Source organism: Salvelinus sp. IW2-2015, unplaced genomic scaffold (assembly GCF_002910315.2).
Source record: "Salvelinus sp. IW2-2015 unplaced genomic scaffold, ASM291031v2 Un_scaffold5119, whole genome shotgun sequence".
NCBI lineage: Eukaryota > Metazoa > Chordata > Actinopteri > Salmoniformes > Salmonidae > Salvelinus > Salvelinus sp. IW2-2015.
Genome location: NW_019946385.1, coordinates 7438 through 21546, shown reverse-complemented (window position 1 = coordinate 21546; position 14109 = coordinate 7438). Strand labels below are relative to the sequence as shown.

General features: G+C 42.6%; 1 protein-coding gene and 1 long non-coding RNA gene across 2 annotated transcripts; both read left to right on the top strand.

Moving 5' to 3' along the window:
* Positions 1-842: 842 nt before the first annotated feature.
* Positions 843-7905, top strand: LOC139026563 (zinc finger protein 664-like). The gene is made up of 2 exons (XM_070441899.1): positions 843-1420; positions 7178-7905. The coding sequence occupies exons 1-2, from the start codon at positions 1093-1095 to the stop codon at positions 7903-7905; spliced, it is 1056 nt and encodes a 351-aa protein (XP_070298000.1). The 5' UTR covers positions 843-1092.
* A 267-nt stretch (positions 7906-8172) lies between these two features.
* LOC139026564 (uncharacterized) lies at positions 8173-9408 on the top strand. The gene is made up of 2 exons (XR_011478392.1): positions 8173-8698; positions 8898-9408. It is a non-coding gene; the product is annotated as an uncharacterized lncRNA (long non-coding RNA).
* Positions 9409-14109: the final 4701 nt, after the last annotated feature.

The window sequence follows — 14109 nt, the reverse complement described above, 5'->3', positions numbered from 1 at the left end:
GTTTTCTACCGCTGGCAGAGTTTTCTACCATTGGCAGTTTTGTACACAGTCACGTGATACGTGGTATAGAAAAGTCCAATCTTAGGAGAGTACATGGGAGGCACTATACTGTGTGTCTGCAGGTGTCTATCTGGTCAAAGCCACTGATACAGGTGCCCCTCCACCCTCTGGTGGGATGGATCATGTCTACAGAGAAACTTAGATTCAAATACTTTGATTTGTGTGTATTGGTTATACTGTATGTGTGAAATTGTTAGATATCACTTGTTAGATATTACTGCACTGTCGGAGCTAGAAACACAAGCATTTCACTACACCCGCAATAACATCTGCTAAATACGTGTAAGTGACCAATAAAATGTGATTTTGATTTGAAATAAACTTCCTATTTATCAAAGGTGCTTTTGGTTGGGGTCAACATGAATCCAAAGGATTTGAATTTGTTAAAAGTCCATATTGATACAGAAACACAAAACCATGATTTATATTTATTATAAGAACAAGTTGATTGACAAAGTCATGAAAAATTGGAAGAATTGAATAAACCACATTTTGGCTATGATAAAAGATATGCCTCTGGGGTCAAAATGATCCATGTCAGAAGTGTGGATCAATGCAAATATGTAGTGGTGTGTAAAGTTTGTTTTAAATTCTCACTCATTAAACACGAATCAATCAACACATGCTTCTCTTTGAACGACTTAATATAATAATAAACTTTTATTAAATAAATGAAAAATAAACGTTTGGTTCCTCAACTGCGTTGCCCACTCCAGTCAGCAGATGGCGATTTGCTTCTTTTAGGTTCAGGCGATGCTGCCAGTGTGACGTAYAATCTAGTGGACGGGGCRCTCCTTCAACAACAACAGCTAGTCAGACACCTCGGTAGCWTTCGAGCRAACATAGCTACARCATTCACGCTCTTTACAMTGTTTTGGTGTATATTAGTCGCTGTGTATTAAACACACTTCTGTCGTATGTACTTGTTGGCCCATTTAATTATATATTTACGTTGTTTGTCAGCTAGCTGGTTTGCTAAATTAGCTTAGAACTAGGCTAGTCGCTAATGCTAGCTAGCTAACATCTCCGACCATGAGTTCACTAAGTTACTCTCCTCCTGCTAAAGAAGAGGTGGTCTGCTGGACGGAGAAAGAAGCTTTCGTGAAAGAGGAGGACGAAGAGGAGGCTGTTACAATACAAAAACAAGTAGAGGGTGAGGCTGTTACCGTGAAAGAAGAAGAGAAAGACGTTACAGTGAAAGAAGAGGAAGACACGTTCAGAGTGAAAGAGGAGGATGTTACAGTAAAGGAAGAGGAGGCAGAGAAAGAGGAGGATGCAGTTTTTGGAGTGAAAGAGGAGGAGGGGGAGATTACTGTCACATTGGAGGAAGAGGAGGAGGTTGGAGATCTGTTTAACACCAGTAAGTACCCTCTCTGCAGTCGTTGAACCAATATGCAGTAAAGGGGTTCTACACTTTAATGTTGTTCCGTAGGAATGGCTGAAGCTACACTGTAACGTGTAGAACATCAAGAGTGGACCATCAACAAAACGTTAACAATTGATCAAATGCATCCAATGACAATACCGGAAATACTGTAGTCCTCAATATCTCCTATTAGCTTAGCCCAAGATGTACTCTTAAAGGGGCAATCAGCAGTTGTCTGTCGTACCCCATCAGAACCCAAAATATAAGCTTTTTTTTACTCCAATGTTTGTCAGTAAATATAAACAAACACAGTATATCCTCAAAACATAGTTAAAACTATCATGTTGATATCATGGATTGTTGCATTTCTCCAGCCCCATCCCTCAGCTTTTTACCGAAACAGGCATGGAGTACGCTTTGTTATTGTTTCTACTGCTGATTGCTGCCTCCGTTACTCCTCAAGGTCCAAGGACTGTATGTTATTTTCAGAGGTAGACTGGCTCTGGCAGATAAAATAGTCAAATATTCCATCTAAATGTGAATCGATTCCAATTGCGATACATTTCTAGAAACATAAATCCGCTGTACTTTCATATCACATCAAAATAATTTCACACAAAACTTTCATATACATCAAATAAGTAACCAGTCGCGACGCCCCAAACGGTAAACCAAATTGTTTCTCGTATTTCCCTTCCCTTCAGCTTTCTTTTTCTTCTTGGACTTTTATGGCGGTTGGCAACCAACTTAAGTGCATTACCACCATCAACTGGACTGGAGTGTGGACCTCAGTTCATCTTTACATCACCCACGTAGGTATATACCAAGACAGTCATGAAGAGGGCACAACAAAACCTTTTCCCCCTCAGGAGACTGAAAAGTTTTGCATGGGTCCCCAGATCCTCAAAAGGTAATACAGCTGCACCACCGAGAGCATCCTGACCGTTGCATCACCGCCTGGTATGGCAACTGCTCGGCATTTGACCGTAAGGCGCTACAGAGGGTAGGGCGAAAGCCCAGTACATCATTGTGGCCAAGCTTCCTGCCATCCAGGACCTATATAATAGGCGTGTCAGAGGAAAGCCCACAAAATTGTCAGAGACTCCAGTCACCCAAGTATAACTGTTTTCTCTGCTAACGCACGGCAAATGGTACCGCAGCCCAATCTAGGACCAAAAGTCCTCAACAGCTCTACCCCCAAGCCATAAGACTGCTGAACAATTCATAAAATCACCACGACAATTACATTGACCCCCCCACCCCCCTCCCTTTGTGCACTGCTGCTACTCGCTGGTTGTTTGTTACCTATGACATTTACATATTAAGTCATTTAGCAGACGCTCTTTATCCAGAGCCGATCTTACAAATTGGTGCATTCACCTTATTGATATCCAGTGAACAACCAATTTACCAATAGTGCATCTAACTCTCTTTAAGCGGGGGGGGAGTTTTAGAAGGTTTACTTTATCACTAATTTCTAGGTTATTCCTTAAAGAGGCTGGGAGTTTCAGAGTGTCTCCGGTAAGGTTGGATTGCATTGACGTCCGCTGATCGTGGCGTTCTGTGAGGGAAGTGTGTGTTCACACAATTTCCGGTCAAGGTTGCCCAGCGAGCACGCAACTAGTTGTTGAGCTGTGGCTGGCGGGACTGTACCTTCCTCAGAGGGTAGGGAGGCGAGCAGGCCACGACCGGAGTGCATGAAACGCAGTGCCCTTCGTTTGAGTGTGCACTGTAGGGGCGCCTTGCATCAGAGCTCCTGAAGGTACGGCTAACAGCAGTCCGAACGGCCGTCCCCTCACAGACTTCCAGTAGGCAAGCACTCATGGTCTTGTAGCGCATGCGAGCTCGTCAAACTGTGAAAGGCCAGAAGTGAGAGCGAGCGGAGGAATGCGGGGCGGTGACGTCAGCGAAGCAGAACTTTGGGAAAGTTGAGACATCAGACTGGTAGCGGCAACAACTACACACACTTTTGGATGAGTTGTAGGGATTTCAATGAGCACAGGCAGGAGAGCCCAGCCAAACAGCGAGTTGCGAGTATCCGACGGGAGATGGGACAATTGCCTGGGATTAGGACCTGCGCCGCTTCCTGCGTGAGGCAGGGTCGTACTCTGCGAATGTTGTAGAGCATGAACCTACGAGGACGGGTCACCGCCTTGATGTTACTGTATGAGAACGACAGGGTGTTGTCCAGGAATCACGCCAACCGTGCTTAGCACTCTGGGAGGAGGACACAATGGAGTTGTCAACCTGTGATGGCGAGATCAATGAACGGGCAGTCCTTCCCCGGAGGCAAGAGCAGCTCCGTCTTTGGCCGAGGTTCAGGCTTGAAGTGCGCTGATCCGTACATCGCACACCTTGATAGGTCTGCCAGACATCGAGAGATTGCGATTACACCACCTGGGTTATCCGAGGGGGGAAAGGGAAGATTAATCTCGCCTGTTGTTACGTCTTGCCATCAGCAATGACTAGGAGAGACCATCCACAGGAGTATATGACAGAAGCCAAGTGACTTAGGTGTATAGCGAGAATAGGAGAGGCTAGAACAGGCCCTGGTGCACCAGGTAGAGTGCACGAGCCACGGTTTGGTGCCGGAGATCAGTTTCTCGCCACGCCCCTGTTAGGAGCGATCCATGTCAGACGTTAGGACGCAATCAAGCAGCTGGCCGCGCCGGAGAGGCCCAGCTCGGAAAGGGTGGAGAGGAGGATCTGATGGGTTCACAGTTATCAAAGGCAGCGATAGTCCATAGAAGGATGAGAGCAGAGCAGAGATGAGAGTTAGCTTTAGCAGTGGCGGAGCGCCTCCGTGACACAGAGAAAGCGAGTGCTCAGTTGAATGCACTAGTCTTGAAACCTGACTTGATTGTGATCAAAAGTCATTCTGAGAGATAGCGGAGAGCTTGGCAAGGACGCCTACGTTCAAGAGTTTGGAAGAAAGTAAAGAAGGGATACTGGTCTTAGTTGTTGACATTCGGAGGGATCGAGTGTAGGTTTTTTCAGAAGGGGTGCAACTCTCGCTCTCTTGAGACGAGAAGGACGTTAACACGCGGTCAAGGATGAAGTTGTAATGAGCGAGGTGACGGTAAGGAGAGGTCTCCCGGGAAATGGTCTGGAGAAGAGAGAGGGATAGGGTCAAGCGGGCAGGTTGTTGGGCGGCCGCGCGTCACCAAGACGGCGAGATTTCATCTGGAGAGAGAGGGAGAAAAGGTTCAAAAGCACAGGGAGGCAGTGTGGAGCGAACCAGTGTGTCGTTTACTTAGCACGACGGATTCGTGTCGTCGACCTTTCTTTTCAATGGTTGACAGAAGTCATCAGCAAAGGAGGAGGGGGAGAGGGGAGATGGATTTCAGGAGGGAGGAGAAGGAATGGCAACAGAGCTTCCTAGGGTTAGAGGCAGAATGCTTGGATATTAATGTGTAGAAATTGGCTTTAGCAGCCAGAGACAGAAGAGGAGAATTAGAAGAGGATGGAGCGAGTGACAAGGACTGCCAAGGTCCGCAGGGAGGCGAGTTTTCCTCCATTTCCGCTCGGGCTGCCGCGGACCCTGTTCTGTGAGGCTCAGCAATGAGTCGTCGAGCCACGAGCAGGGAGGAGTGAGACCGAGCCGCCTGGAGGATGGGGACATGAGAGAGTCGGATGGTCGAGAAAGGAGGAGAGGAGGGGTGAGGAGGCAGAAAATCAGAGAATAGTTGGAGAAAGTTTGAGCGCAGAAGGAAGAGATGATAGGATGAGAAGAGGAGAGTAGCGGGGGAGAGAGACCAGGTGGGACGGCGCGAATACATCCGAGTAGGGGCAGTGTGGGAATAACCTATGCGTAGTCACTACGCCACCCACCTTGCATGTACAGAATTACCTCACTAGCCTGTACCACCACTGACTCGTACCGGTGCGCGCCCTGTATAGTAGGCTCCATACATGACTCGCAGTTACCGGTGCGCCCCTGTATATAGCCTCCACACTGATCGGTACCGGTGCCCCCTGTATATAAGCCTCTAGTTATTTCTCATTGCTTACTTTGTTATTATTACTTTTTTTATTTTGAGTCTACTTGGTAAAAGCATTTTCTTCTTCTGAACTGCACTTGTGTGGTTAAGGGCTTGTAAGGAAAGCATTTCACGGTAAAGTCTAAGTTGGTGTTCTTGACGGAATTTGTAAAAACGGTTGTCATAAAACACTCTATTATATTTTTTTTTTTTAATTTGCTGACACCCCTCCCCGTGGTGTCTCATTATTGGATTCATTTGCTGATTTCCTACCTGTAGCTCACGTAATGAGTGTCTAGTGATACAGGTTAAGGGCCCTGGTGGAGATTGGATGGTTGGGGACGGAGTCAGGGAACAAGCAGGTTGGACAGGGCCATTGTTTAAGTATCCCACACACAGTCTCTGGGGTTCAATTGAAACCCATTCCTGGAATTTAGAATTTTTGATTACAATATACGCCCCTGTCTGTTTACCAGCAGAACGGTATACGTCTTGTCCATTCCCAGACTAAGGGTTACGAGGCGCTTGTGTCTCGACTAGCCTATGGACTGGGTTGATAGGGGAAACCTCCATGCTTATTATAGAAAAAGTAATTAGGGGGAAACTATTTAGTAAACTGAAATAAAATAACAAACCTGTTTGAAAAATGAAAACTATTCCAAAACTATCTTTGACTCCAAAACTAAAATAGCCTAAAATAATAACCAGCATGAATTATGTTCAGTTTGAATAATTTATATCTTAACTTTGGGCAAAAATAGAATTGGGTTTGAAATCTTTTTTTATGTGGTTTTAAAGCTTCATAACCTGGTGGCTGGTAAATGCTGCCATGGGATGGCAATGTTTCAAATAGACCTAGCTTGTGTATCACTATCACTTGCTATCACCAGAAATACTTTAAGAAATGAGGATATTGGAAACTACTTTCGATTCGTATTAACAGCTTAAAGAAAAGAACATTGGCATGAATTACCCTCTGTGAACAAGAAGCACAACATTACAAATATTTTCAGAGATGTGAGATAATTAATTTGTTCTCTGTAATATCGTATAGCTTTGCAATCGTGACATTAAGTACTTTCAAGGAAAATAGGCATGTTTCTCGACTCATACCCTGACTTTAAAAAGGGATTTCGTGAGAATTAGCTTAGAACTGCGTGTCTTAAGTGTTTTTTAAGTACAAAGCGGTTGATTTGCGATGACACAAACATTATATTAAGCAGAACATTCAAACGAGCCTTAAAATTATAATCCAAAGTAGTGTGAAATGAACTCATAAGCAACCTGGAAATGGAGGTTACTTCCCTGAGTTTTCCCCCATTCACATTCAGAATACATTGTGAAAAACTAAAATCTTTGCTCACCATTTTTGCTCCAGGCAGATATACAACATCCATAACTATCGGTTTCCTCATTAGTGGGAAGGCGTTTCTACAACCAGATTGTGTGCGCATCGCCCTCTTGCCTCATTTTAATTAAACATAGAAAGGGGCCTATACTTTTGGTCTCCAATAATCTGGCACACTGTTTAGGATTTCATCAACTTTAACTTATTTCTAGTCTACAATCATCGATGTCACTACTAATGTGAAAACAAGACAAAATATGACTATTCTTGCTCATTTTAAGACATTTATCAAATAATCATTACGTTCATTACAGACGTCAATTGTTTGTACAACATCATGGCTACGCTGTTGGCATCACCTTTTACAGTGGATTTCTGCTGTTGTGGGCCTTAAACCATCTGTCTGACTTGTTGTTCACACAGGAGAGAGACGGGACTATCGTGAGTCCTCTGGGGAGCCTCAACAACATCATGATGATGACAAGGTAGAGCAGAGTCTCTCCACATCAGAACACCTCAAGAAACACCTGCAGATTCCCACCGGGAAGAAATCTATTTGCTGCTCTGACTGTGGGAAATGTTGCAATTCTTCATCAGAACTTAAAATACACCAGCAAGTCCACACAGGGGAGAAACCATACTGCTGCTCTGACTGCGGGAAACGTTTCTCAAGATCAAATTCACTAAAAGTACACCTGAGAATTCACACTGGAGAGAAATCTCACCACTGTTTTGATTGTGGGAAGAGCTACTTAAGATTAAAATCACTAAAAGTACACATGAGAATTCACACTGGAGAGAAACCTTATAGCTGTGATCAATGTGGGAAGAGTTTTACTATATCTAGCTGTCTGACTATACATCAGAGAACACATACAGGAGAGAAACCGTATAGCTGTATTCAATGTGGGAAGAGTTTCACTACATCTAGCCAATGGATTGTACACCAGAGAACACACACAAGAAAGAAACCTCTTAGCTGTACTCAATGTGGGAAGAGTTTTACTCACTTAGGCAGCCTGTTATCACACCAGAGCAAACACACAGGAGAGAAATCTTATAACTGTGGATCAAGTGGGAAGGAGTTTACTCAGTCAAGCAACCTGGTTATCACAACACGAGAACACACACAGGAGAGAAAACCTTTATAGCTGTTGATCAATGTGGGAAAGAGTTTACTACAATTCTAGCAGTCTTATTGTACACCAGAGAACACACACAGGAGAGAAACCTCATAGCTGTGATCAATGTGGGAGAGAGTTTTGTTACATCTTAGCCGTATTGAACAACAGAGAACACACACAGGGAGAGAAACCTCATAGCTGTGATCAATGGACAAAGAGATACTCTGATAAAAGATCGCTGATTCAACAATCAATATATCATACATAGAGGAGTTTGTATCATGATATAATGAAATAATGTCACAATGTAGAATGTTTTAACATTGTAGTAGGAGTATTTTAATGATGTCATAGTGTAGAATGTTTTAACATTGTAGTGGGAGTATTTTAATGATGTCATAATGTAAAATGTTTTAACATTGTAGTATGAGTATTGTAATGATGTCACAATGTAGAACCCGACACGTTTGTCCCCTGTTCTATTGATTTCAGCATGATATGGATATTAACCTCAAGGGGAAAATCCAGGCTCTGAAATGGAAGAGTACTATTTCTGAGATTTAACAAAAAGTGACTAACAAAAAAAGGGTTGTGTTACACTTACCATGTTGGCAACCCACTTGAATCAACATGTAGCTAGCTGTTTACTACAAATTGTCATCTAACCAGTGATGTACACATTATTCCCAGATTCCGTGTGGTTTTTGGTCGGTTAGTTTTAAAAGGACATGCAACCTCATGCGTCACTCCAAAATGTAGCTGACTGTCTTCTGCAGGTTGTCCTCTAACCAGTGAGGTAAAATATATCTCCCATTTCCATGTGTTTCTTTTAGTTGTGTTAGTTTCAACAGCACGTACAACCTAATTTCCCCCCTAATTGATATCAGTGATTTATTGCTACTTGTCAAAACAACAGCGTTTCTGGTGCTTGTGCAGTTTATAAGGAGCTTGTTTAAATGAATACAAGTAATATGATTATTGTGGCAGATGTTTGTGTATATAGTACATTTTATGTTTAGGTTTTCAATATATCACAAACTGTTTCTGCATATTGGTTATTGATTTAGACACGTTAAAACTGTGTTTTGACATTGGGGCTATTCCACCTACCAAAATGAAATTAAAAAGACGTTGAAAAGAAGACTATGCCCGACGTGAAAGTTGAAAATATGTATTTTCGGGTCGTTTTTTCAATGACTTGAAAACAACTTATTTTCAAAGTACTTGCACTCTATACACATGGACACACTATAATAAATTGGTCTATAATGAATTTTATTAACAATTTTACATCACTCCAGTATTTATTTACAACATTCAAATGCTAATTGTCTTTATTCCACTACTGAAGAAGCATGACTCAAATCACCTCATATTTCAAACATTCAGCCTGACAAAAGATACATGTTTTATTATTCCATGCCTCACCATTAAGTGAATTATTGCCAATACATATTAACAAAGGGGTGTACATTTGGTTTTGATATTTCATATTTACAATTCATGTAACATTTAGTCATCATAATTATTTATGCAACCAACTGACATTTTTTGTGTACAATTATATTGACATCGTTATCCTGCTTTTAGAATATCAGGGTTCATTCTCAGATGTGCCAACCCAAATGTACTAGAGCATGACATTGGGGTCTGGGCCCCGATCCAACAACGTGCCTATCGGATGAACCCTGAAAAGAGAGAGAAGCTCTGCAGTGAGGTGGGAAGTTACTATGGATATTGCAGGAGTTTCCTCTTGAAACCAGACATGTCTGTGGTAAGGACAACTTGGTTGCTGATTGTCTCAAGGGTGGGCAGTCAAAAAGTTTTGTGTTTAGCCAGTGTGTTGCCATGGATCACAATTTATTTTGACTGCACGTTTTTCCGTATTGGAGATGGGTTTTGTTTGGGCTCGTTTCAAGGGGAGTCCTTGAAGCTAGTGAGTATTAGGTTTTTTTTGTGGGAAAAATAAATATTGTTTTTAATTGTTGTTAGACAGACACCATGTTTATATTGGTGAAGGTGAAGCATTGTAGTTGATTATAATGTGAAATGGAAGTTGTTTTCTGTTGGTGGTGAGCATTTTCTTAAGGTGTTAGTCTTTGGTTTTTCCATTTATGTTTTGAGGTTGTTCGTTAGCACGTATAGCTCGTTAGTCAGTATGTGTTACACGGTGTTGCCTTTGCTGAAGTGCTCGAATAAGCCACTGGCAGTTGAAGCTGTCTTGGATGCAGATTTTGCCATCTCCTCTAGGCTGCTTAGTACCCGCTCATGCTGCCCTAGCACAGCTCTAATAGCAGTATTCCGCACAGTCCACCTTGTTGGACATAGGGGTTTCAGGGTGGTCAGATTTGTATCTTTGGACGTGGAAATTGATTCAAACATGCTCTTAAACTTTCCTGACTGGCCATAGAGGACACCTAACTGATGGACCCAGGAAAGGGAATCCCGGATCAGTGGGGAGGCTGAGCAGCCAGCCTGTGTAATCAGATTTACTGTGTTCTCCACAATGTACATAGAGCGCTAATGGTTGCTGCCTCATCACAATTGCCTGTGCACCTGTGTATTTTCCTGCCATGTTTGAGGCACCATCGTAACTCTGCCCACGTAAGACAGACATGGGCAAATTGAGCCTCAACAACACTTCAGTTGCCACTTTCGCAATGCCCTCGCCTGTTGTCTCTGACACCCTGTATAGCCCAATAAACTCCTCGTGAGGGACAATGCCATGGTCAACATAACGCAGACAGACATGTCTGTTCAGGACGCAAGAGACATCTTAGAGTACCATCAACAATTAATGAAAATTGTACAATCGGAAGAGACCCTAATCTCAGCTGCATGCCTCAAAATGACTTGGTATTGGCCATGATGTTTCAGAATTTCATTCTGGTGCTTTGGGGCCTGTGTACATTTGTGGTACGCTCTGTTAACCACTTCAGTAAAATGGGATCCTCCCTTCTGCCCTAAGTTTCAAAAGCTGGTATAAAATCCCACTGTCATCCGTGTGGCCTCTAAAGGCTTGTCCCTGTCTTACCTACATGCCGCACCGAACTAACAATTTTCCATCAAGCACATGCTTGCGTCCTCCTGCTGTTTACCCCACGTGCTGGATAACTGGACACTGATTGGATTTAGCTGGTGTGCTGTTACAGTTACAAAGTGGTGGTGGGTTTGGCAGTTTTGATGTGCTGTGAATTTTTCAAAGGCTTTTCTCCATTTCCTAAATCCTGCACTAATGAAGGCAGCATCTGCTCTTTGGCCAAAAGATGGCTGGCTTGAAAACCCTTGGCTCCAGTGAAAACACAACACTCCTTTTATTGATGGATTATAATGTAGCCAGGGGAAATCGCGAAACCATCTCTCTTGAAACGTCAACACTCTGTTGGCAAGAGTTTGCAGTTCTACAAATTGTGGGTGTGGCTGATATGGTTTTGTGCCATCACTGAGGTAACTGGACAATGCTGTGCCACTGTCCCCTATACTGGTGCAGCTGGCAACAAGGGTGCCACCTGTCACCTGTGACACTGTCCTCTGAAGTCTCTCTCTTTGGCTCTTTCCCTTTCACCACCCTCACTGACTCACAGTCTGTCTCCTAGAAAAGAAATAAGGTGTTTGCCGTACTCCTAACTACCGGTACCCAAAACTACACAATTAATCACAACAGCAATACCATTGCCTTAAACAAATCTTAGTTCAGTCACCAGTTTAAGTTGAGAGTGGGGGTATCCATGGCATTTTCCAATTGTGTCCCTATTTTACAAGTCAAAAAATTGAGAACCTTTCATAAAGTTGCCAAACAAAGACTCAACAAACTTACCTGAGACTCCCTGTCTCTGCCAGTCTGTCCCTGCATATCTGTCCCCAGCTCTGCTGTCTGTGTGCAATCTGTTGCCTGCTCTGCCTAATGACATCATTGTGAAACATTTTCATTAGCATTTCACTTCTTTCTTATGAACATTTTATCAACTAGTCGTTGAGATATTAGTCTACTAGAGTTCTTACTTTGCGTTTTGGTGTACTGAAAAATACTCTGATGTCCGTCTTTTTACTTTTTTTCTGCCATTTTTCTACCTGGCTGGCTGGTCTAGCAGCACACACACACATTTACACAACATATGCTGCAACTTTTTGTACTTTTAATATAGTTTGTTTCATATTGGCTGGCTTCCAACAATAGCTGAATTTGTAAAGCTAGCGAGCATAAATTCCGTTTCTGTGGTGTTTGCTATAATCTTTGCTACCTGGTTAAATAAAGGTAAAATAAAATTTTAAAAAGTTCACTAGGGACAATTTAGCTTTTGCAACGAGACCATTCAATATATTTAAGACAATGGTATAAGAGAGTGTAGTTCTGTTCAGTTTATCGCTAACCTTATCGCAGGGACTTTGAAGCACTCTAGCTGCATGCTGATCTTGGAATAAACTGACGATAGCAAAGATTCCATCTTTGACGACGCCACATAAATGGAGTAGGTACTAGCTAGCTTGATAGTTAATGTTTGCTTTAGTTTGCGCGCTAGCTCTGCAAATTCAGCTATAGTGTGTGTGAATCCTGCCAACATAAAACATCGCTATGGTGCGATTGACTGGATTAACCTCACGTTAATTACGTGCATTGAGTGTCTTTCGGACAGTAAATACGAACCCTCTATTACCTTGCCAGCTAAAAAACTGGCAGTGGATCAAACCATTGTGAGGCAAAGGGCGGGGGGGTCGCAATCTTTTGAAACTTAAAAACGCGCTATTAAGTGTCTATAATCAGCACAAGTGCTTTCATTGCGTATTATTCATATTATTGAAATTACATAGTTATGTTTACAGTGATAGATTGGGGGGGACAAATCATATTTTTCCCAGGATGAGGGGGTCATGTCCCCCCCGTCCCCCCTGGGATTTCCGCCTATGGTTACACCTATGCTGGCTTGTCCATCTCGTTAGTGGGACGGTGTTTCACCTGAGCTGGTCCAGGTTCTCTTTAAGAGTGTCTGGCCCAGTGCTCCAGTTGTCTTGATAGATGTGGAGAGTCAACACATTTTAGTTGCTCCACCTTTTTGGTTTGCTTCCTGTCTTTAAGTTTGTTGTGTGTTTTTCTATTGTTTGTCACTTCTTGGGTAGATTTAGTGGGTCTCATGGTGGGTGTCTTTTAGGTCCCAGTTGTTGTTACTAGTCAATTTTCAGTGGGCACCCCCATAGTGTCTTTCAGAACCCCTCCTAAAAACAAGCCTATATTTTGGATTGGATATTGCATCCAATTAATATTTTAATCAATTGCATTTCCTTAAGGTGCTCAGTTGTCAGTCTTCAATATTTATTTTCATTGTTTTTTATTTGTTTTTTCCCCATTGTGTTGTATCCTGTCTGAAATGTGCTGTATAAATAAAGCTTAATTTGATTTGAACAAATGAACCCAATGAACAATCAACAGACTCTTGGTCCATCTAACTATGAAAAACAGCATCACTTTTCCAGCCTGCTGAAGGCATGGTGGAGTGGTAAACACCACCCCCGGCTCTACCAGGGGCTTGAGCTGGTCTCCTACAGCTCTGCTTATGTCATGTTCTGTGTGGCCTTGCTGTTCCATTTCTTGACTGCCCCTGCAACACAGAAAGAAACACATTTAGTCATATTATATAAAACACTCAAAGTAATGGATATGGAGCATCTACAGCCTCAGTTACACCTGGCACCTAAATGTGACTTCTGTCATCTGATCACTCCAAGCTGCATTAGGTTCAGATCTACCAGGATGGGCCTTTGACAGTCTGGATGCAGTCAGGTCACCACATATAAATAAGCAATGTAAAGAGATGGGGTGAATGAGTGGGGAAAAGTACATTTGACACAACTTACCTTCATAATATCAAAGAAGCAAAATGTGTGCCTGAGGGGAAATTAACTTCATACAGCCAAATGGGTGTAGAAATTACAGCAATATCAGTGGACAATTTGCACACTGTGTAAATAAACATAGATGATGGAAACATATTCCCTTTGCTACGTGATGAACACTAAGGACACATAAATATTTACCATCTAAACCATGTGTGACCTTTCACCTCTCTGGCTGTAGAGTGTTCTTCCTAACCAGTCCTCAACAGCTCTCTGACTGAGCTTCCACCCTCACTGGGTCTTCAGAGGAGAGGAGAAAAAAGGGAAGAAAGAAAAGGGAAGATAAGAGAGAAAAAAGGAGGAGTAAGAGATAAAAAGGGATAATGAAGAAAAAAAAAAAAA